The sequence below is a fragment of the Gymnoscopelus microlampas genome (genome assembly GCF_963454915.1).
Source record: "Gymnoscopelus microlampas genome assembly, chromosome: 9".
NCBI classification, from domain to species: domain Eukaryota; kingdom Metazoa; phylum Chordata; class Actinopteri; order Myctophiformes; family Myctophidae; genus Gymnoscopelus; species Gymnoscopelus microlampas.
The window spans coordinates 41,748,833-41,773,213 of record NC_139946.1 but is presented as its reverse complement, the minus strand read 5'-3'; the positions used below and the strand labels follow the sequence as shown (position 1 = coordinate 41,773,213).

Here is a 24,381-nt window from a genome sequence, read left to right as displayed (position 1 = left end):
ACACACACACACACACACACACACACACACACACACACACACACACGTGTGTGTTGCTTACCTACCAAGCTGCTTGCTGCAGTTCCATTCCATATATTAGAAGGCAGTTATACACTCTGTTGAACATATCTCTCTTCTTCTGTAAATGGGTCACCATGTCACTGTTTCAAGCTGATAATCCAAGCTTCTTCGACCATCATTCTCTGTTAGTTTCCCCTCAGCAGCACCAGGAAGAAGGACAGCATGTTTCCAACCAAACTGTTGCACTCTCTGTCCTTTCTGGTCTCTACTACCAGAGAGAGAGAGAGAGAGGAGGGGGGGGTGTAGGGGAGAGCTAGAGAGAGAGAGAGAGAGAGAGAGGGAGGTGACAATTGGGAGGAACCATTCTAGTTGAGAGGGAGGACCTACCCCTTTACCTTGGCCTGCCTGTCAGTGTCAGCAGCCCCACCCCCTCCTCCATCTCTCCCTCCCTCCTACCCTTTCTATCCCCCCTCCCTGTGCCTGGTCATCCAGCTAGTACAGTACAGGAGAGGAGGGGAGTGGTTGGCTTCTTTCTGGGAAGTTTAAGAGTCCGTCTGCAGTAGTTGGGGGAAGGGTGAAGGGTTTTTCCACTGGGATAGTGATTAAAGACTCACTAGGAGTACTTAGGTCTATTAAACCTTAGGGACAAACACAGACTGAAGCGTGTCATTCATTCAGTCGACACAAACAGAAGCCATGCAGAAGCCTACATCAGGGGAAATATGTATTAGTATTAAATGGAAGGTTATCTGCATTTTTGGACATTTGACATTTACCTTGGCTGGCGATAAAAAAGCACAGCTGGACTGCCCAAGGGTTTTAATAGGCAGGGGCAAAACCTGTTGTGAATAGACTGTGCTTGTACCCACATTAGAACACCAGCAATGGCCAGAACATGCAACAATATGATTCATAGTTTTAATAACAGGAAGGCATAAATCATTGAGATTCTCTCTGAAAGAATGAAATTTTACAGGTGAATTTCAAAACTTCTTGTTGTGAGCAAACCGTTTTTTGCCAAGGGCAATAAACTAGGAGACTTTGGAATGTGTGTGCCATCTGAGCTACATCAGGTGCTGCACACAACCTATGCAATAAAGTCATTAAAGCTGGCTGTTATCTGTGTGTGTGTGTGTGTGTGTGTGTGTGTGTGTGTGTGTGTGTGTGTGTGTGTGTGTGTGTGTGTGTGTGTGTGTGTGTGTGTGTGTGTGTGTGTGTGTGTGTGTGTGTGTGTGTGTGTGTGTCACGTGCCTGTTCATGTGTGCATATGATTATATCTATATTTGACTGCCTACACACTGCATGTTGTGTGGCTGTAGTCTCTCAAGGCGCTATCTCTTCCACAATCTTGAAATGCTCCAGAGATAGTCTGTAATTCAGCTTGAGAAGCAGAAGCTGTCATCTTCCACCAGAAAAGCGGAAGGTATTCGACCAATGTTTGACACAGTGTTCACAAAACAAATGAAAATACAAATACATTTTAACCTCATGAACCCTATTATCCCTATGCGGGTCAAACATTAAGGTGCAAATATAAGCTCACAATGCGTCGCAAGCATGTAGATTGACAAAATACTAAGATATTTGGTATGAAGTTAAAAAAGCAGTGCCTTCTATTGGAGAGTTGCGTCAATGAGGGGGCAGAAAACAGCACCGGTCATGTGGTTCATGTAAACTTGAAATAGTGACAAACGCTCATAGACTCCAGTGCATTCCGTAAACTTCAGGGCTTTGTCACTATTCGGCTCCTCCCGAGCCGCAATTGGACTGGCCCGATGAAGTGAACGGAGGTGACGCAACTCTCCTTAAATGGCTCTGGCAAAGATTTGCACAAATCTTTTCAAAAACTAGCAGATCTACAAGCTTGTAGCGCGGCACTCGGTGCCTCGCTACGAGCTTGTATATCTGCTAGTTTTTTAATAGCCAAAGAAATCTAAAATGACACAAAATGACTTAAAGAGTCTAGGGTGGCTGTGTGTGTGTAGAGCTACCGACAGTGCATATAACAACCATACATAGTCAGGTAGTGCTCAACACAAAACTCAGCCCACTGCTTCTGTGTACATTCTTGGCTCTAACAAAGTTAGCAGGATGTGGTTCAGTTACAGCCAGTTACAGGCCTCTCTCTCTCTCTCTCCCTCTCTCAGACTTTAGTCCCCCGCCCCTCTACCCCACTTTCTCTCTTTACTTCCTCCATATTTTTCCAGCCTTGCCCCCTCTGCTCTCATAACCTTTCCCTCTATTGCTTGCTTTCTCACTCTCTTCCTCTCTTTCTCTGTCTGTCTCTCTCTCTGCTTTTGGCAGTAGTTGCTTTGTCAAATATCCAGGGCATGTCCATGGCTTAATGTCGTAAACTAAGCTGTCACAGTAACAGTAACAGACCAGTCGGTGGGAACTAGGCCAGGTTTTTGTTAATCTAAACAGAATCTGTTGAGAATTTGACATAAACTAATCTTAAGAAGTCATCCTTCTCCTTTGCGTTGGAACATGTGGTGTCAAGATGCCAGACAGTAGCCACACGCGTTCACACGTGCATGTGATGGATGCATCTAGACAGAACTTTATTTCACATTCCTAATACCCACATGAAGACGTGCAATGAAATCACTTGCAATCATGAAGAAGGCATGTATACTCAGTGGTGGAAAAAGTAAAATTCAAAGTCACATTTTTAAAAGTAAAAGTATCAATACTGCAATGTAGAAATACTCTGTTAGGGTGCGGTCCCACCAAAACATTGTTGTCCGCTGTTTAACTAAGGTTGCGCGCGGCCACAGTTTTTTTGCAGCCAGCGCATTCTAAGCTAGAAAAAGTTCTCCTCGGAGGACAGGTCTCCGCCAGGTCAGGTACGTTATCGTGGCCTCCTGGTGGCGCTATAATAGGCCAATGTGAAAAGGGTGCCGTTTCGTCTTAGGCCTTTCACGGTAATCAGACACTGCATTCATGATTTGAGGCATTTTGTTCCAAAAATGTGTTTTGCTAAATTAGACCTGCTGGTGGCGCTATAACAGGCCAATGTGAAAAGGGTGGCATTTCTTCCTCGGACTAGAGGGAATGTGCGTGTGAAATTTCATGGAAATCGCAAGCTGCGTTCATGATTTGAGACATTTTGTTCAAAACGGTCCAATCCTGCAAACTTTGGAAGCCAACCTAATCCGGATGGAATATGGGAAATCGGACAGATCCGTGTTGATCACATGACTATAGAGATACTGTGTACCGATTTGCATGACGTTTGGATAAAATCTGTAGGAATAATATAAAAGAAGGGGTTTTGCACAATTCGGCCTCCTGGTGGCGCTATAACAGGCCCATGTGAAAGATTTGGCACAGAGGTTCTGAATTGGCATCCAGAGAGTGTGTGTGCACAGTTTGGCAGCGACCGCGCCAACGGTGCCGGAGATTAGCTGCTCGCGGACGGACAGGACACACGGACGGACAGGGGATAAAACATGCTCTCGCCATGCCTTTTGGCCTGGCGGAGACAATAAACCTAAATAAACGGAGTGACCCACCTGTCACTCACTTTCAGGACCCTCCCATGCAACAGCTACAACCAGTTGCTTACACCACTGGTTATTGAATGGGTGCACCTCCACCACATGCACACATGCACTCGTTCATATACAGGCCGGAACCAGACCCTGTGTGTAATAATCTACATTCTCTATCTTTTTCGTGTGGGATACTGTATGACAGATGGCTCTTCCTATATGGGAGCATCCGATGCGTTTGATTTGAGCTTTATTGACCTAATAAAATGACACCGTACCTCAAACAAGCTCTCGGCCACATCCCGGTGGGCTTGTGATGGCACATAAAGCTCAAGAACCTCCGAACTCATACAAATGGCCACATTAAAGGGACCATTAACATCTGGAAATGTTTGCGTTGACCAGGATGTGTGTTTTATGACTTCACACAGGTCTTCCCCCCCTCCCCCCCCCCAGTTTGGCAGGTAATGTATTGTAAATTAAATATATGCTATGTTATACAAAGCACCTCACAAGAACTGTTAGAATGGATGCTTCCAGTGGGAATTAAACCTCTAACACTTATTGTGTTTGTGGAATATGCTCTGCACTCCAAACATTGGAACTACACCGGATGTGTGTGCCCTTGTTTGTTTTAATCTGTTCAGAGCCAATTAGCAGCCAAACGACGATGACAAAACAGTGGCTACATTTTTTTTTGAGAAAGCTTAGTGTAGCGTCCCCATCACGCCACGACTTCCTCCACTGAGAGAGCTAGCTTCTTTGGCGCAGGGGGTTGTTGGCCGGACTAGTGAGCCCGTGGGTCATGCGTTCGACTCCGGCTCCGGGCGTTGCACTTCTCGGCCGTTACATTAGCAATACTTTACTTACTTACTGTAAGTTACTTAACAACATTACTGTAAATCTTTAAGAGAGAGTTAGTGAAAGAAAGAAAGAAAGTGTTAGTGTCGAAGTGTCCTTGAGCAAGACGCTGAACCCCTAATTGCTCCCGATGAGCAGGTTGGTGCCTTGCATGGTTTCCTCCGCCTTCGGTGTATGAATGTGTGTGTGAATGTAATGCACAATCTATGTACTGTAAAGCGCTTCGGATAAAATCGATATATAAATGCACCATTTACCATTTAAGAAAGAAGGAAGCAAGTGGTTAGCAGAGGAAGTGGGAGTGAAACCACAAGATTATTTAGAGAAGCAATATCACTCACACCAGGTTAAGGGTCCCTAAAAAAGACAACGCCCAGCTTTCCAGTTGACTACCATCACATTTCATTAGTCAGCTATGTTGGGAAAGCGTATGAAGGGATCCTAAGGGATTCCCCTCTGGAGGACACGTTTTCCAAAACTTCCAACATGGTTGGCACTATTCCACAGTATGCAATAGCACAACACTCTCAATAACAAGCCCAAAATGGATGTTCAGGCTGTTTTTATTGACTTCTCCCATGCTTTTTTCACACATTAAAGCTCTGTCAGCTGCTTAATACCTTGGCCAACATGTCTGCCAGACAGACGCCCCCCCTCTGGCTCATTGTCAGAGGTGGACAAAGTACTCAACCCCAATACTTGAGTAAGAGTACAGATACTCCTGGTCAAATTTACTCCACTACAAGTAAAAGTAGCTCAGGCAAAATGTTACTCAAGTAAGAGTAAGAAAGTAATTGCTTTTAAATATACTTAAGTATTCAAAAGTACATGCTTTTAAAAATACTTAAAGTACAAGTAAAAGTCCTTTGAAGTCCTCGACTACCTCGAGCACTGTCCCGTCGGCAATGGCAATGATGTCCTCTGTGTTAAATACCAATACTTTAGTTTTCTTGTTATAGAGCTTGAGGCAGATCTTCCTGCACTCCATTTCTACTGCCAGTAGTAGTTCCCTTACATTCTCTGCTGTGTCTGAGACTCAGGTAATGTCATCTGATAGTCAGTCATCATGATGGGAGTTACTAGCTTATCAATCAATCAATCAATCAATCAATCAAACTGTATTTATAGAGCACATTTTCACACAACCTTAGTTGACCAAAGTGCTGCACAGGTAAAAGAAAAGCAATACATCAAATCAAAGAACAAAAACACAAAAACAAAAACATGTATAAAACACATAACATGCATGCATATAGGAGACACAGACATAGAGCGAGATTGTTCATTTACACCTACAGTATGTACACAGCAGGTAGAAAACATTAGAAAGGAGTTAAACTAGGAATATTTAGGAGTGGATGTTGTTAAAAGCCAGGGAGAAGGTGTTTTTTTTGTAAGGACTTAAAAATCTCGATGGACTTAGCAGATCTGATGTGGGCCACCACAAAAGCGCGGTCAGCTTAGTCTTCCTCGGGACCAGTGTGAACCCCAGTGCCTCAAAAGACAATTATTTTATAATGAGGAAATAACAGGAGTCACACATGAGTGACACATCGCTGACAAAGCTGCACTCAGATCACATTAATTATATTCCAGTTGTTAATGTACTTTGGTGGTAAAGACAATCTATTTGGTACAAATTCTCAGATCCAGGGCCATCAACTGTGACCTTTTTGTCAAGATACAATAATATTCAGCTTCAACGATAAGGACATGGAGCTAACTTTAAACTGCCTATACAAAATGCATGCATACAGGTGACATAGAAAACAGAACATTCTCTCTGTTCAGTGTATGTTTGTGCAGAGACCTGCAGACATTAGCGCCAATCCTGTGGGTGCCGGGAAGCCCGAGCACCCGATGAGAAAGCAGAGCACCCACAGGAAATGTGTCGGTCGGATGACTATTGTGTGATGCTTTGTAACGTGCACAGGATGCATGATGTACCTGCTCTGATACTGTGTGTTGTTGTGAATAGATTTCTGTCATTCAAACTCTCTCCCTGTAATCTGCAAAGTCCTTATACCAGTTATGTTTTCATCATCAGCCAATAATCAAATTGTATGACTTGAAATGTAGTAAAAAAAAAGTCCTTTTGCACACCTACTGGTGTTTGCACACCTACTGGTGTGCAAAAGGACCGCCTACTGGTGGGTACAGGTGCGTAGGAGCAGGCAGCCAGTGCATGAGACAGGAAAGAATGATGATCGTGCACACTGTCTTCAAGTGTTTCCAACTGACATTCATCAGGTATTTCTGATTATGGGGTTAAAACTTGGTTGATGTGTGTGTGACTTGCTGTTGAGTACCCTACCCACCCAACATAAATCGGCATCCATGCCCGCAGAGATGGTGGTTGCAGAGAGGCAGGTGTTGTTTCCTCTCTCTCTCCACATCCTCTGCTCTCGTGAGAGCAGAGGATGTCAAAAGACCATACCTACCCACATGCACGAGAGCAGAGGATGTTTCATATCTGCCCACACGCACAACCGTTAACTTCACCTTGTCAAAACAAGATGGCGCCGACATGCACAGCGGTGAACTTTACTTCACCCTGTCAAAACAAGATGGCAGACAGACAAGTCGACTTGCTTGGTCTCCACACAAACAACCTTTGATTTCCTATACTGACACATCAGCTCACAATTCATGTCAGATCCTGTGTCTTGGTGAGACATGACCTTTGACACAATCTAAATGTCTCAATAGAAGAGCAGGGAGACAAAATATAACCGCCCCAATTGGATAAGTTATATTGTATTAACCTACTCTACCATACAGATTCGACAAAATGACATTTCATTCATTAAAAAAAAGTTACATAGTGCCTCTTTAAGTAGATCTCATAACTCTTGTTTCAGAGAAGTAACTCTCTGAAACCACCTGCACTGCATGCACTGATGTGCTTGTAGAACCACTACGTTATACAAAGCCTGCAGAAACACCTACTGTATACAAATGAAAATAGAAATGACTGAGGAACCAGAACTAAATACTTTTACTCCTATACAACCATACAATATGTAACAAAGAGGCGAGCGGAGAGGGAAGCCAGAAACATGCTAGTGTGAGAGCAGAATTGTGGAAAAAAGAAACAGCCAACCTAAAAGCACTCAGTACTTTACAGCCTTCTTAAAATATTTGTCTCGGAAATGTACTCAAGTAAGAGTAATAAGTGTCAAAGAAATCTAATACTCAAGTAAAGTACAGATCCTCAGAATCTGTACTTAACTACAGTACTCAAGTACATTTACTCCGTTACTGTCCACCACTGCTCATTGTTAGGAGCTATCTGACTGACAGAGAGCAAACGCTGCAGTGGGGGATCCTGTGTCCCTGTGTAATATCAGTAGGTGTCCCCCAGTGGGGGCTATTGTCCCCACAGCTCTTTATTCAACACCTGCCTCCCTCTGTTATCCCTGTGAAATATTTAGATTGCATGCACACAGAGCTCCTGATGTGCAGTGGCGGAAAAAGTATACTCACATGTTTTACTTAAGTAAAAGTATCAATACTGCAATGTAGAAATGCTCTGTTACAGGTAAAAGTCCGGAATTCAAAATGTACTTAAAAATACAAAAGTATTGGCATAAAAATGCACTTAAAGTACCACAAGTAAAAGTACTCATTATGCATAATGTCACGTTTTGAAATGTAAAAAGATCTTTTGAAAATAGCCGAAATGTATATGGCTGAAGTGGTTAATGTATGTTTTGTAATAATCTAAATCTACAAAGTAACTAGTTACTAAAGTTTTCAAATAATTGTAGTGGATTAAAAGTAAAATATTTGCCTCTGAGATGTAGTGGAGTAGAAGTAAAAGTACTGAAAACTGCTCCAGTAAAGTAAAAAACACCTCAAAACGGTACTTAGTACAGAACTTGAGTACATGTACTTTACACCACTGCTGATAGGGTCTTACTCTACTGTACCTGATGACCCGACCCAGAAGGCCTTGGATTCCGCGGAAGAATGAGGACAGGGAGTTTTCACTGGAGTATGAATGGAGCTACAGTAAGAACATGGACGTGGTAATTAGTGCCAGGAGAGAGAGAGAGAGGAGAGGACAGTATCCCCTCTCCACCGTCTCCAATAATAACTGGACAATGAATAAATAGAGTCTCTACACCTCCTTCAAACTGCTCAGGGCCCAGATATCAACTCAAGATGACCTGTCATGGGATGGCCCACATCAATTATATAAATCTCAAAGACACGGCCAAAAGATCTGCTACTTTAGTGTTGCCAAAAGAGCAGGGGCTCCCATGTGATGTTTTAAAACAAATTCATTTGACGTTTGTTCTCCCCAATTTTGGAGCATGTCAGCCCAGTTTGGGTGTGGGCTGACAAAAGGCCTCTCCCGAGGAGCTGGGGAGAGGGTACGAAAATGATCCTGCAGGATCATGTGATGAGGTCACCCTGTGCACCCCTCGCCAACATCCTCAATGACAGTTAATCCCCCCCTGTATGGCATTTTCTGCCTGCTGCCCCCAACTTCCACTTAGCTGCTTCATCGTCACAGGGAACACATAGTGAACATGAGCAAAACTAAAAGACATGAACTTTCTTTCCTTTCACATGCTCTTGAATTGTTTTAAGATTGACTTTTAATTTAGAGTTCATGTTTACTGTTTGCTCATCTGCTAATGATGTGTTTAAGGTGTCATAAGTTGTTGGATCTTGGACCGATGCTGGGTTATTATGATGAGAGGGGCATCAACTAACTACCTGAAATATACAATAATTCATGAATTGAATTGAAATAATTTCATTATGAGCAATACATTAATTTGGTTTAGCGATGAATGGATCTGCCTTTTGGTGCTCTAAGCATGTAACATGTGTAATAAAAATAAAACCTATCAAGAACGGAGAGAACGCTGTAGGAGGTCTTCTGAATCCACTATAGTACATTAGAGCATATCCAAAACAACAGGTGGTAGCTGGGGTGGTGGTGGGTGAATCTATAGTCTTGGTTTAGCAAGAATAGATTCTTGTGGCAGCATCATTACACCAGAGCAATCAGGCAACTGAGCAATGCAAATCTCCCTGTTTACTGTAAATGATTCAAAACTATTAGTGACGTATGTGTTTTTTTTTAGAACAGACGTGTGGAACTGAAAATAACTGAAACTTGCTCTGCTCATGTCATGCACTGATCATTCTTTCTCACTTCTTTTAAAAAGTTGAAGTGTGACACACTGACACAGTGTGACAGCCTGGTTTCTTTTCTTTTGTCTCGTGGTGCCATACAGACATGTCTGTGGAAGACAAAACCAGCAATTAAAAAAACAATGGCCCTCGTTTATCAAACTTGCGTGCGACAAAAAAGTGCCCTACAGTCATTTTAATGCAGCTCAGCATCTATCAATTTGACATGAGTATGGCTGTAGACGACATAGATAATCAAGTCTCACATCAAGTCTCAGCTGGCGTAGGTAAATGTTTTTCTGTGTGGCTTTGCGGTGCAGCAAAGTCTGAGAATGCGATAGGCATTTATAAACATATGCAGCCACATATTCACCTAAAACATGTCCAAATGTTCTATTTTGTAAAGGCCTAGATCTCACATCAACCCTGTCCTGAGACGATTCCTGCGTCGGATCTGCACTGGTGTCTACGTTAGATTGATAAATGAGGGCTGATGGCACAATTACTCTGAATGGCTCACAGGCCAATGTCCTCTCGATGATGGCGTAATTGATAGGCCGCTGTTATTCAAAATCAATCATCAACCTTTTCACATTGCTGTCGTTATATTGGGACAACTTTAACATCAATCATTCATATCTGGTTCTGTATGCTGAGATTGTATTCTGAGATACGCCATTTAGTGGGTGTAAACCACCCAGCATGTTGCAGAGAGTGACGTGTGTGTGTGTGAGTGAGAGTGAGTGTGTCTATCTCTCAGTCTCAGTTCCTCTGTGGTTGGGCAGGGAGGGGTGTGATGGAGGCCACAGTTCTGGTAAAGAAGCTGTTCCTCAATAGATTGGTGCCGGAACGCAGTGGTTCAAACAGTATATAGTGGCCGGGGTGTGTGGTGTCCCTGATAATGCTGCTATAATAGCCTTCTTCCTCAGTCGACTGGTGAAGATAGTGTCCACTGTCCAGGTTTGGGAACTCCATTTTGACAGCGAGCTGGTCTGTCTTGACCACACAATGCTGGTCCTTTGCTTGGTGGTGGTGGTGCAGTTTGTTAGGGTGCTCTCAACTGTTCTCTTGTAAAAATGTAGCAGACGTTTTTGATGGCTATTTTACATCAGTTGGCCAGGACCCTGTTTTGCTGTAAAATATTCTAAGAACCTCAACTGGGCCTGGCTAAAAGTGTGCCAAAAGCAGAAACTTTTTGGTCATAAAATGAATTTATTTTTGAACTAAAGAAGAATATATCTTTTCACCTTTGACTTTAGCCCCAAAACTGATTGTGGACCAACCTTAGTTAAAGATGTAGATTCACAATATGTCTTTAATTCTTACATGGCAGGCACCAGCACCATTATGGCTGTGTACTGATGATGAGGCAAATGTCCTCGCTTATTCATTTAGAGAGCATTATACCCACAAGACAGATTTCTTGTTTATGAAAGTGGATACTGATTTATTAGTCTGTTTGCAAAATGGATCCACTGGACGCTTGCCCTCTCAATTGTGTACAATCTCGCTGAATAATATAATTGATCATATTCCATGTTTTTCTTCATCAGAGCCTTTCTCTCTTCCCTTGCATCCCTAACTCTCCACCCTTGTCTCTTTTCTCTTTCTTTCCAGACACATCATGACGGAGCTGATTGAAACAGAACGGCTGTATGTGGAGGAGTTGCAGAGCATCATGGAGGTGCAGTATATCTGCTGGCTGTTGTTTTCTAAAAAGGACTTAACCTATGACCTCTCTTACTGTAAAAAAAAAAAAAAAAAAGAGAAGCTGGCTGAGTAGTAGCATATATAGTAGCAGCATATAGTATCATGCATCATCATTATATTTTTTTCAGATTGGCCACCAGGAGGCGGATTTTTGCAAAACATTTTTTTTATATTATTCCTACAGATTTTCCAAACATCACGCAAATCGGTACACAGTATCTCTATAGTCATGTGATCAAGATGGATCTGTCCGATTTTTCATATTCCATCCTAATTGTCTAACATCGGCTTCCAAAGTTTTGGCAGGATTGGTCCGTTTTGACCAAAATGCCTCAAACCATGAACGCAGCATGTGATTTCTGTGAAATTTCGCACGCACATTCCCAATAGGCCGAGGAAGGAATGCCACCCTTTTCACATTGGCCTGTTATGGTGCTACCAGCAGGCTGATTTTTCTAAAACACATTTTTGGAACAAAATGCCTCAAATCATGAACCGATTGCCATGAAAGGCCTAGGAAGAAATGCCACCCTTTTCACATTGGCCTATTATAGCGCCACCAGGAGGCCACAATAACCTACCTGACCTGGCGGAGACCTGTGCTCCGAGGAGCACTTTTTCTAGTTTACTTTGGACTGTATGTGTTTACACGTGAGGAATGCACTAATACCACTCTCCTAACGGCCGTTGTGTGTCTATGCAGAACTAAATACTACATGAAAGGCTTGTATGTGCACATTGTTATTGACACACACCAACAATGAGGCACATACCAGTAAAGCAATTATTCTATACGAAGCCGATGGCAATGTACAGTAGTGCCATAACAGTTGCAGCAGAACCAGTACTTAGGACTTTTTACCCTTTTTAACTTGTGCTGTTAAGAGAGTCAGCTAACACTTGCTTGTGTGGGGAAAAAAACGATAACAACATAGAATTATGGGTCTCTGTGTGGTTTTCTGACATCCTGGGTTTTAGCATGGGGAAATTCTTAATGGGAATAGGCTCTAGTCCAAGCCACAGTACCACTGTTGGTGAATCCCTGACATTAATAGCCCTATTGATTTCCATTCATTAGTAGGAACATTGCATCTCGCGAATTACAAATCACCCCTGCATCTCACATCACCACAAATTCTAATTCCTCACAATATATGAACTTAATTTGAACCCAATATTCCTGGGTGGGTTGAATATGCATACCAATTGTCTATTGGGTTATGAGGCCACACAAAGGTTTAACTGACTGCACACCTGCTAAATAGATGCATTTTCATGTATTGATCACCAGGAAATGGGAGTCGTGCACCATCAGTGTATATTACTCTATAATTCATGCTTATTGCCTACAGGTTCCTGTCTTTTTCACACCAGGGTCTATTGAGTTTATATAACAGAGCTTTAGAGCCCGCAGACAGTTTTTCAAGACCCACCCAGGCATTGGAATGATTAGTGAGACTGTTTTTTGCTGTCTGGCTGTTTTATTTATGACTGAAGTCTGGTATGTGCCTTCTTTTTCAATTCAATGTCCCACATTTCTCCAGCCCCGCGTTCTCTATCATCTCTCCACCTGTTTTCTTCACCCCTTGCGCTTTTCCTCCTCCGCCCCACTCTCTCTCTCTCCTCCGTCTCTCCTGCGGTACTTTCTCTCTCTGACGGCCAGATTCAGTGGTGGAAGAAGTACTTGGATATTTTACTTAAGTAAAAGTAGCAATACCACAATATAAAAGTACTCTGTTACAAGTAAAAGGCCTGTGTTTAAAATGTTACTTGAGTACAAAAGTATTGGCATTAAAATATACGTAAGTACCAAAAGTAAAAGTACTAAAATGTTTGAAAATAGCAGATCTACAAGCTCACAACGCGTTGTGATGCGACACGTTGTGAGCTTGTAGATCGCCTATTTTCAAATGGCCTAGGTATAAAATAGGGCTAAAGTGGTTAATGTATGTTTTATAATATAATAATTGATATCTTTAAAGTAACTAGTAACTAAAGTTTCAAATAATGCAGTGGAGTAAAAGTACAACATTGGCCTCTGAGATGTAGTGGAGTAGAAGTAAAAGTACTGAAAACTGAAAATACTCCAGTGAAGTAAAAAATACCTCAAAATTATACTTAAGTACAGAACTTGAGTAAATGTACTTATAGTTACTTTACACCACTGCTTATCTCACACACCCCTCTTCTCTCTATCTCTCTTTCCCCAGGGTTATTTTGCAGAGCTGGATAACTCTGAGCTCAGCCATCTCATCCCCCCCTCGCTGGAGAACAAGAGAGATGTGCTGTTTGGAAACCTGCCAGAGATCTATGAGTTCCACAATAAGTACGGGACTTATTGCCACATACTGTCTTACAGATACACTATTAATGAGATTGATGTCAGGTTTAGAGGACAGACAAGACACGGGGTCTCAGGCTTTAAGAATTTCCCCCCAGGGTTAAATATTCAGCTGCCAAAGAGTTTCATGTCGAAACGCGACTTTCTGACTTTTTGCAGACAGAAATGAATGATCTGTATGAAGGAATGCATTGAAGTCTTATCATTTTTTTGCCCCAATGATCCTTAACTAATGCCTGAGGACTTCTCTGAACAAGATCAGAGGATGTCTGCTGATTGTAATTCTCCAGCGTCATCAATCTGATCCTTTCAGGAATGACCATGTCAGTGATTTTTTTTCCATGAAATCTTTTCCTTTTTCTTCTTGGGAATTTTCTTGGAATCAGAACGTCATCATCATTTGGGCCATGTCAGCAAAAGAAATAGCCTATCTACAAGTTCACAACGTGTCGCGATGCGACACGTTGTGAACTTGTACATCTGCTGTTTTTGTTGGACACCCATCGTAAGACGGCACTCAAATTAGCCATGAGTGGTCAACAGCAGTGGTGGAAAAAGTACTCGCATCTTTTACGTAAGTAAAAGTATCAATGTAGAAATACTCTGTTACAAGTAAAAGTCCATAATTCAGAGTCTCTTGAGTAAAAGTACCAAAGTATTGGTATTAAAATGTATGTAATGTAAATGTATTTCAAGTTTTGTAATGTGTAATGTATACAAATCTCTTGAAAAAAGCAGATCTACAAGCTCAAAAATCATCAAAAGTGTACTTAAGTACAGTACTTGAGTAAATATACTTAGTTACTTTACACCCACTGGTCAACAGTAAAAGCGGTGACTCAAACCCGTGTGAATGGTAGAATGTGGGGCAGCAGTGTCTCAGGAGGCGGAGCAAGCCGTCTGGGAACCGGAAGGAAGGTCCTCGGTTCAATCTGCGGCTCCTCCCCGCTTTCGGGTCGAAGTGTCCCTGAGCAAGACACTGAAAGCCTCACTGAGTGCCTGAGGGCCCCATGGGTCTGCTGCACCAGTGGTGTAAAGTAACTAAGTACATTTACTCAAGTACTGTACTTAAGTGCAATTTTGAGGTACTTTAATTTTACTGGAGTATTTCCAATTATCTATACTTTTACTTCTACTCCACTACATCTCAGAGGCAAATATTGTACTTTTACTCCACTACGATTATTTGAAAACCTTAGGTACTAGTTACTTTGTAGATTTAGATTATTATTACTAAACATACATTAACCACTTCAGCCCTATATATATATACATTTCGGCCATTTGAAAATAGCCGATCTACAAGCTCACAATGCGTCGCGATGCGACGCATTGTGAGCTTGTAGATCGGCTACTTTCAAAATGATTTTATACCTTTCATACATTTTGAAAACTTTAACTTTAAGTACATTTTGATACCAATACTTTTGTACTTTCTCAAGTACATTTTGAATTCCGGACCTTTACTTGTAACAGAGTATTTTTACATTGCAGTATTGATACTTTTACCTAAGTAACACATGTGAGTACTTTTTCCACCACTGGTCCGCACACTGCTCCTAACAGTTAGGAATGAATGCCCCGTGGGGATCACTACAAATACCCTTTTATTTGTATGCGTGTAACCCTTCCCACCACCAGTAAATACTCCCCTATCTCCCAGCTTGCCTGATTAGATAAGGGGTTAAAATGTGTGTGTTCAAGATGTAATAATGCGGCTATCTGTTTTCCAGCCGAGTGTGTCAAACTTAAAGGGATAGTTCACCCCTCAAAATGTATTTTTTTCTATCCATTACTCACTCAATGGAACCTTGAATTCACGGCGATTTTTCTCCGTTGAGTCTCCTACCGCAGACACCACCGGTTCTCAAATTATTGTCTTAGAATGCGACAAAAACAAAAAAATCTTCATGAATTCAAGGTTTCATGGGGTGTGTAATTGATTGAAAATAAGTCATTTTTTTGGGTGAACTATCCCTTTTAAGTACATCTACACAGTTTATTATTTAGTTCACCAGCTGCAGCTGGTGCAAACCAGCTCAGTGGCCTAACTGGCCTTGTGGTTTAGAGAGTGTGTCTGCCCTGAGATTGGGAGTCCAGGGTTCAATCAAAGACTATAAAAAACGGGATCCAATGCCTCCCTGCTTGGCACTCAGTATCAAGGGCTGTCCCTGCGACGTACTATAGCATCATGTCCAAGGGGTGTGCTTGTACATCATGGCTGGGGGATGCACTTGTACATCAAGCTGCCTGATGCTGCAGAAACAGGAGATAGGCTCCTGATGCCCTATGGGCCACATGGCTTGGGAAACCGTTCCCAAGGCTATTTACTTACTGCTGCAATAACAACATTGACTGAAATTTGACATTCTTTGTACATTCTACTAGAGTACTCACGCTATTTTCAGTGAATGGCACTCTTATGAATTTGTTTTTCTCTAGTTAGCACAGGAGATGGATAGGAATCCCAAAGGATAGTAGGATAGGATCAATTATTCAGGTCTAGACAGCAATGAGAAAATAACCAGAACTCTCTTTGGACCAGGCAGGTGATACTATTGTTGTATTAAGCCGGTCCCATGAGTTGTCCTGCCTCTACAAATCACCAGTCAATCTATCAATTTCTAGACCTAAACCTCCACTTCATAGTAGCAACTGGGGAGAGATCCCCACGGACGAGACACATCATACATAATACAGTACATTGTTTTGTACAGCGACATCATACATTATACAGTGCAGCGTATCGGCTTTATATCTCCAAGGCAGCGTGTTGTCATTATATCCAAAGCAACCGCCTCCTATAAGCATTGTCCTGTAGGTACACATTGCATGCAGGTCCACGACCGCAACATACGATATACAGCACATCATCTCTACATGGTTCCCAAGGCATCAACGTCCTGTGATAGAAAACTATTGTCCTGTAGGAACAATGCATGTAGGTCATGTATCATGGCTGCCTTACGATCACCGCTCATAGCTGGTGTAGGGTTACTGTGCGTGTGTGTACGTGTGTGTATGTGTGTGTGTGTGTGTGTGTGTGTGTGTGTGTGTGTGTGTGTGTGTGTGTGTGTGTGTGTGTGTGTGTGTGTGTGTGTGTGTGTGTGCGCGTCTGTAGTGAACTTGGTCTCATACATACACAAACGGCACATTCATGCATGCACACACGTGCAGATACTTAGATGTGCACAGTACATCTATAGCAACGTGCCATGTGCATTCAGCCTAGTTTTAGAAGGATCGTGACCACATAATCTATGACAACTTAATCACTCAAGGCAGTGGCGATGAATGAGCACATTGAGGCATCACATGTGTCTATGTGCTGCAAATAGTCTCCTCTTGACTGATTAGATTGGTCTATACTGAAAATGTGTGGAGAGTTGTGGTGAATTTAACCCATCTATGCATCTATATACTGTACGTCTTCTAAATCCTAACCGTTTCCTGAAAAACGTATCAGTGGTGCTCAAACTATTTCATGTCAAGGACCCCCAAAATGATATGTATTTGGCCGCGGACCCCCATCTCAAAATATTTAGTTCCAGGGACCCCCAGAAGCAAAGATTCCAGTTACAAATGTTACAAATATATATATATTCAAAGATTTGCACATATTTTCATGATTTTTCAAAAAATAGCAGATCTACAAGCTCATAGTGCGGCACTCGGTGCCGCGCTATGAGCTTGTATATCTGCTATTTTTTAATAGCCAAAGCATAAAATAATGGCTATAGCTCAAATCTAAAATGACACAAATGCGTTCCTGGATTGAATGGGTTAATAAAGAACATTATTGTCAAATGCAAATCAAGGTACTGTATTTGTAAATTAATAATTGTTTCTGTTTCATTTGCATCCACAGGACATTTTTGAAGGAGCTGGAGAATTGTGCAGAGAAACCAGAGCTGGTGGGGACCTGCTTCCTGAAGAGGGTGAGCAACACTGTGAATTTACTAAAGCTATATAAGCCACTAAAGGTCGCAGTTTACCGTGTATTTTATAATGGCTGAGGGGCGTAGGTAGACATGAGGCGCAGCCGAGTTCCTCCGACCCGCTCAGCCATTGTAAAATAGAGGTCAATTGAGACCTCGCGTGGCTTATTGATTTTCAAAAAATGGTTACTAATTTGGCGACATGAAAAATCATAGACACGTCCCAATTAAAACGGTTCTTAATAATGATTCACTACAAGAACAATTTCTACAAACCAGGAAGAGCAATCTCCTGAGAGACTAGTGCCACTCCAATTTACAATTACAATTTAGGCATTTAGCAGACGCTCTTAATACAGAGCGATTTACACTGAGCAGTTTACACTCCCTGCCTGTTTACTCAGCCAGTCCATTGAGATGGCTGTGTGCTAGACGTCAGCTTTTCCCAAACAAACACATAGAGAAACTGTTAGCTCAAACTATGATATTCGATAGAAATTCATAATTCTTTAACGCTAGATTTAGCTACTACGTCTGTGAACTTAACGTGTAAACTGCTAGCCTAGCTGCTTAACATAGGCACCGAGACTCGAGCACAGATATGTTTTGCGAGGGATGGGGAGCGCTTGTTTTCCTTACAAGCCCCGCCCGACGCCCCTTAGTCACTCTCCGTCCTACACGGGCGGTGCTTAGAAGCCCGGGGCTTGTAAGGAAGGAAAACAAGCGCTCCCCTTACCTCATTCAGCTACAGATACGCTGGAACACTGTAGAAACAAATAACGCGCCTGTGATTGATATAAGCTGATCTACTGTAAGGAGAAGATGATAGTGTTTTATCACGTCTACTAAACAGAAACCAGCCAATGAGAATCAACGATTGGGACTATCCGTTTTAGAAAGTTAATTTAACTCCCAAGAGCGTACAGAGCGTCACCGAGTTACAAATGGATAAAATAACACTGAGGAGTTTTTGGTGTAGCATGGGAGCAGCCGACTGTAACAGGATTGTGTTTGTAATGTTTCAGTTCTCCTGTGTGTATTAACCACCTCCGTTTGTGTTTGTCAGAAAGAGGAACTGCAGGTCTATGAGAAGTACTGTCAGAATAAACCGCGATCTGAAGTACTCTGGAGACAGTGTGGAGACAGTCTCTTCTTCCAGGTAAAACACCAACACAACCGCAGGCTCCCACAAGCACACATCCACCGTATGAGGTTCTGTGAAAACCACGAGGAACCACAAGAATCTGAAGGAGAAAGAATCTCTGCACTCGAGTTTTTGGATCAGCATCTGTTAGCATTCAATAATCTGGAAAGAAAGAAAGGAAGAAAGCTTCAGGCTAACCAAAGTACTGTGTGTATTTAAAGCTACAATCCATAAGATTTATGTCCTTCCTGTGATTCGAACCCTGCAGGTCTCCCATGCGGGAGACAACATTTCTACCACTGAGCTAAGATAGAAAGACTTGCTTTCCCCGTGAGATTCGGGCAATACCACAGTATCTGACCTCAGAATCAAAATTTCTCAATAGAACCACCTCCAACCACTGCACATGCACTAGTTATATTGTATTACATACTCTGCCATACAAAATGTTGGTTAAAATAACATTTTATTCACTGGGTTGCAGCTTTAACAATGTCTTTACATACGTGTGGTGTTTATGACCACAGGAGTGCCAGAAGAAGCTGGACCACAAGCTGTCTCTGGATGCATACCTCCTGAAGCCTGTGCAGAGAATCACCAAGTACCAGCTAATGCTCAAGGCAAGTATCTGCTGTTACTTACACTGTCACAGATGTCACTACTTACAGTAGTAATAGCATAGTTATGTTTGACAACAAGGTTTTGTTCTGAAAGCTCCCTGCTTGTCCACGCAAGTATGCATGGGAGCCAAAGGCAGGGCGCGCAACAACCTTGTACCCCCTAGCCCCACAGGTAGGCTACTACAGAGCAGAATGCTACACATCCATGTGAGCATGCAGGGGAGCCGAAGGCAGGGCACGCAGCAGCCTGTACCCTCACTGTGTCGCACTCCAATGGCGAATGGCGAAAATGGCTGATCTACTGTGCAAGCTTACAACGTGTCGCATTGAATATAGTAGCAGATAAGTTAGTACTTCATAAGTGATGAACAAAGCACAAGGAGCTGGTGTTGTGGTGGTGATTATGTTCACAACAGGGTTAGTAGACCAGTTAAATACTGACTATTTTGACCGCAAACTGCAAGCTGTCAGAGGTTTCCCATGCATATTCAGCTGAAACAGGTCAGCTGAGAGATGTTTATTAAACTTATCAGCTGATCAGCTGCTGATCAGCTGATGACTGATCATCTTGACTACATACAAATACTTCTGTATTATGTAATGATAATGATATAGCAATAATTCACTTCATTTTATTGCACCTTTCAAAAGCAAAGTTGAGCAACAATATCCAAGCCCCCCTTCTCCTCCCATGTTTATTTTTGTCAACTTGCCCTGCTCAATCAACACATTTGTGAACATGAAAGGTCCAGCGTATCATGGGAACACACACACACACACACACACACACACACACACACACACACACACACACACACACACACACACACACACACACACACACACACACACACACACACACACACACACACACACACACTATCACTTCCTCTTACACTAACAGTCAGTCTCTCACTCTCACTCAACCAACCACAACCACTCACTCACTTAAAATTGGTCTATTCAAACCAGTATTATCTGACTAATGATATCTACATTGTGCATGCTGAAGTGGTTTCTGTCCAACTAGTTTAACGAGGAGCTGAACGTATACAATCTACTTTAGTACTCTCACTAGTCGGTTTCTTGCTGATTTTACTCATGTAAGTCTAACGGATTGCATGTGTGCAAGTGCATCAATATTTGCACTCAATAATTATTTTATAGCAAAGCTGTCACACTGTAGCCCTGGGGTGAAGCTGGAGAAAACCACTAATTGATGATAGGAACTAGACCGTATCACTTGCTATTTCAGACGGCAACAAATGAGTTTACAAAACGAGATCATGAGGAATAAGGCAATTCTATATTTAATAAATGAAAACATCTTTTGGGACAGCCAAAAGATTAAAGATGATTTATTTTGAAGCTAGTCGAGATAATTACTGAAAAGCCAGTTGTCTGGCCACTTTCTCCCTTTGATGTGAGCACAGTATACTAAGCATGTTGTTGTCTGATAAAGCCCACAGCAATACACAAATGTATCATTATTCCCTTATTCCCTTCCCTTCCAGGAGATGTTAAAGTGCAGTAAGGGAGAGGGATCAGTTGAACTGGAGGAGGCTCTGGCTACCATGCTGGACATTGTGAAGTCGGTCAACGACTCCATGCACCAGATAGCCATCACTGGCTTTGAGGTCAGTATATCTACTGTATTAATCTATAAAGTGTGTGAGTGTGTGTGTGTGTGTGTGTGTGTGTGTGTGTGTGTGTGTGTGTGTGTGTGTGTGTGTGTGTGTGTGTGTGTGTGTGTGTGTGCGTGTGCGTGCGGATAATATACCCAAATACAGTATGGAGATGACATAATAGCACTGGCCTCCAAATACTCTGATAACTCTGAGAGACAGAGAGAGACAAGAGAGAGGTACCATGGTATTCATCATTGCGTAGAGGACTGATGCCGCTGGGCCCGATGCTGGTTATAGAGAGCAGCGAGAAATGCCTGGGTGATATGTTTACAAAAGCATGCATCATTCAAATGATAAAATGCCAGCTACTGGACAAAAGAACACATGAAAACAAACACTGGTTCATATGCACCAGAGGGAGGGGCACTAACTGCCAGAAAGGGGAGGGGCACTAACCACCCTTTTGTGAAATGGGTGCAATCCCCTTCCATATAATAGAGTGAATGTGAGTTTGACGGGAAGATTATGTTACACGTTATGTCACACACTACATACAACTGCTGTATCTGGCACGGCCTATGTCAAAAATTGGATTGCCTCAATCCCACTTCATGTAGGATTGGTCTACCACTCTGCACAGTTGCACTTTCAACACGACGGAAACAATATTATCCATTCTGTGTAGACATTACATGTCTTTTGTCTCATGACGTCTCTTCCCAAACTCATTCTCAAAACTGTTGTCAGTAGCCTAAACAGGTAACACACCTGTACCATTGATATTCTTCTAAGGCCATTCCAGTGTTAATTCATAACCCTGGTAATTATTTGTTTTGGCTCACAATCACAGCAAAGCTACGTTTTTATTTGGATTTCTCACATTGCTCAATGGTAGATATAGGTACAACACTCACTGACAAATCTACCATTGAAAGGAAAATACCACTCGGTTTAAAGACAGATATCAGGGTCACAGAGCATGCTGTTTGAAACTGTTCCATGAAAGAGCAATCTGCATCAGGGTGTTATATCTTGGTATGAGGCTCTTTGGTCAGTGGAAAGATGTAGTTCTTAACCCATCAAAGTGTGTATCATGCATTTAATTAGTCGCAATAATTAAATTAGAGGTTTGGGTGTGTGACTATCTCAGACGGAATCTGTCAGTTTAGTCATTGGGTGTAATTGAAATGACAGTGTGCCGAAATGCTGGGGGGAAAATGATCTACTTAGCAAGTGAATTTATCTTGCATTATCAAGCTTATTTGGCGATATCTTTAGTCAACGACACGTGTCTGAAGTTTTGTTTAGTCTGATTGTTTCAGTTAAATAAACTTGCCTTGAAACTGTCAGCAAACTGATAGTATCACAGGATGCCCTGAAGGCTGAGCGGAGCCATTCCGGATGATGATGAAAGAACACGTTTAGCCATCTTTGAAGGTCTGGGTCACTGGGCCTAGTTTATGTTTATACTGTCATGTTGTTGTTTTTTTCATTTTGAGTGTGTGCGCATTCTGACATCCCGTATTTTCATATGATATAGGAAAATACAGGTTGTGACTTCATGTGTTTATATAAGGGGGTGTTTTGTAGTGGACCTTGTCTACCTTTCTCTCTCATTTTGTGTGCTAATGCAGTAGTCCTGCCTGATGATTTAATTTACCGGTGATCTAAAAAAAAACTATTTGGGTTAGCAGTTGTTAGCTGTCTCTTTGTTTGTTTCTTGGCTTGTTTTCCCACTTAGGGGAAACCTCTCTGAATCTAAACTGTAATTAGGTCTTCGCTACAATTTAGGCATTTAGCAGACTTAAAAACAGATAAAGAAAGTGTACTGTAGACATGAACTACATAGACATGATGAAGCAGGGCTGTGGAGCTAACATGGATGAACTGTAGACATGAACTATGTAGACATGATGAAGCAGGGCTGTGGAGGTAACATGGATGACATGCTGTGTGTGTGTTCCAACAGGGAAATCTGAGTGAGCTGGGGAAGCTGCTGATGCAGGGATCTTTCAACGTGTGGACGGACCATAAGAAAGGCCACAGCAAGGTAATACTATCTGCCAGACCTATACTGAACTTTAAAAAGGCTTTCATTGTCACTTTATTTGTGAAGCACAATGTGGATAGATGGATGAAAAAGGATACGTAGATGAGTACGTACTGTAGATTCATTGATAGATAGATACATTAATTATTGGGGTGACATGGTGACTTCAGGTGAAGGACCTGGCGAGGTTTAAGCCCATGCAGAGACACCTGTTCCTGTACAACAAGATGCTGCTGTTCTGTAAGAAACGAGAAGAGACCACAGACGGGCATGAGAAGACCCCGTCTTACAGCTTCAAGCACTCTCTGAAGGTCAGTCACAACTTGCGTGCGTGCGTGTGTGTGTTTAAAAGTGTACATCAACAAAGTAGATCAACAAGAAACAGTGATTATTACCCAAGGGAACCCTGTTATTATTCTTTTCATCTTATCTCCAAAACAACACACACACACACACACACACACTCTCTCTCTCTCTCTCTCTCTCTCTCTCTCTCTCTCTCTCTCTCTCTCTCTCTCTCTCTCTGAAGGAAACGGGAAGTTGTGAATATACATAGATGACAGGACAGTAAGCCCTGTCATCTACGTATATTCACAACTTCCCGTCAAATTCTCAAAAGCTGTTTAATCAACCATGTCCTTATACCCCTTACCATCATCACTGATACAGTGATGATGTTGAGGTTTAGGGTAATGCAGAAACGGTTGATTAAACAGCTTTTGAGATAACGAGTACATTGTTGAGTGTATAGAGGGAAAAATGGAGCCAGCGCTCTTTTCAGGCTGCGTTTATGAACTTTGCTGCAGTGTTTTGAGTCACTGAAGAAATGCATGACATTGATGGGCCTTACTGGAGAACGAGGTGGGGGAGAAAACGCAAGCTAAATGACGAACAAGCAAACAAACAGATCATCCCTTGTGACAAGCCGAGTTCTACAGCCGCACCGTAGTGTCACAGTTTAAGTCAAACTAAAAGCATTATCGGTGGCTAACGGCATTAGCTGTTTCTCATGGCAAATAAACAAAGGCTTCTCTTTTCCGACAGTGTCTTGCTGACATGCCGTATCTCTGTGTAAACAGATACAGCTGCATAGACGAAACCTCTGGCATAGTGATGAGGGTGGAAGTGAAAAAGTAGCGAAAGAAGTCAAAAGATGAAAGGCGTTTTGTTAAAGAGGGGTTGTACACACAGAAAAATAAGTGGTTCTTAGTGGTTCTTTAAAAGGCTATGGTTCCACAAAGAACTATCAACTACTAAAGAACTATTTGATCTAGTGAATGGTTCTTCGTGTTCCTCATCTAGTTCTAGAGATCCTTTTTTTGTCAAAGTTCTTTGAGGAACCATGTCTTAATAGGCAGACATTCATTGAAAATAGCAGATCTACAAACACATGTCAGCCAGTTGATGGAGTTTATAAGGTTTA

General features: G+C 42.1%; 1 protein-coding gene across 6 annotated transcripts in view; it reads left to right on the top strand.

Moving 5' to 3' along the window:
• mcf2l2 (MCF.2 cell line derived transforming sequence-like 2) overlaps positions 1-24,381 on the top strand; it is a gene marked incomplete at its 3' end in the record, with an annotated part of 124,357 nt that overhangs the window by 62,325 nt on the left and 37,651 nt on the right. For all 6 annotated transcript variants that reach the window (XM_084067837.1, XM_084067839.1, XM_084067838.1 and 3 more), the window contains exons 16-23: positions 11,145-11,211; positions 13,448-13,563; positions 17,447-17,516; positions 18,583-18,675; positions 19,188-19,280; positions 20,795-20,917; positions 22,878-22,958; positions 23,129-23,269. In XM_084067837.1, the coding sequence (XP_083923963.1) occupies positions 11,145-11,211; positions 13,448-13,563; positions 17,447-17,516; positions 18,583-18,675; positions 19,188-19,280; positions 20,795-20,917; positions 22,878-22,958; positions 23,129-23,269 (784 nt within the window). The remainder of the gene's footprint in view (positions 1-11,144; positions 11,212-13,447; positions 13,564-17,446; positions 17,517-18,582; positions 18,676-19,187; positions 19,281-20,794; positions 20,918-22,877; positions 22,959-23,128; positions 23,270-24,381) is intronic.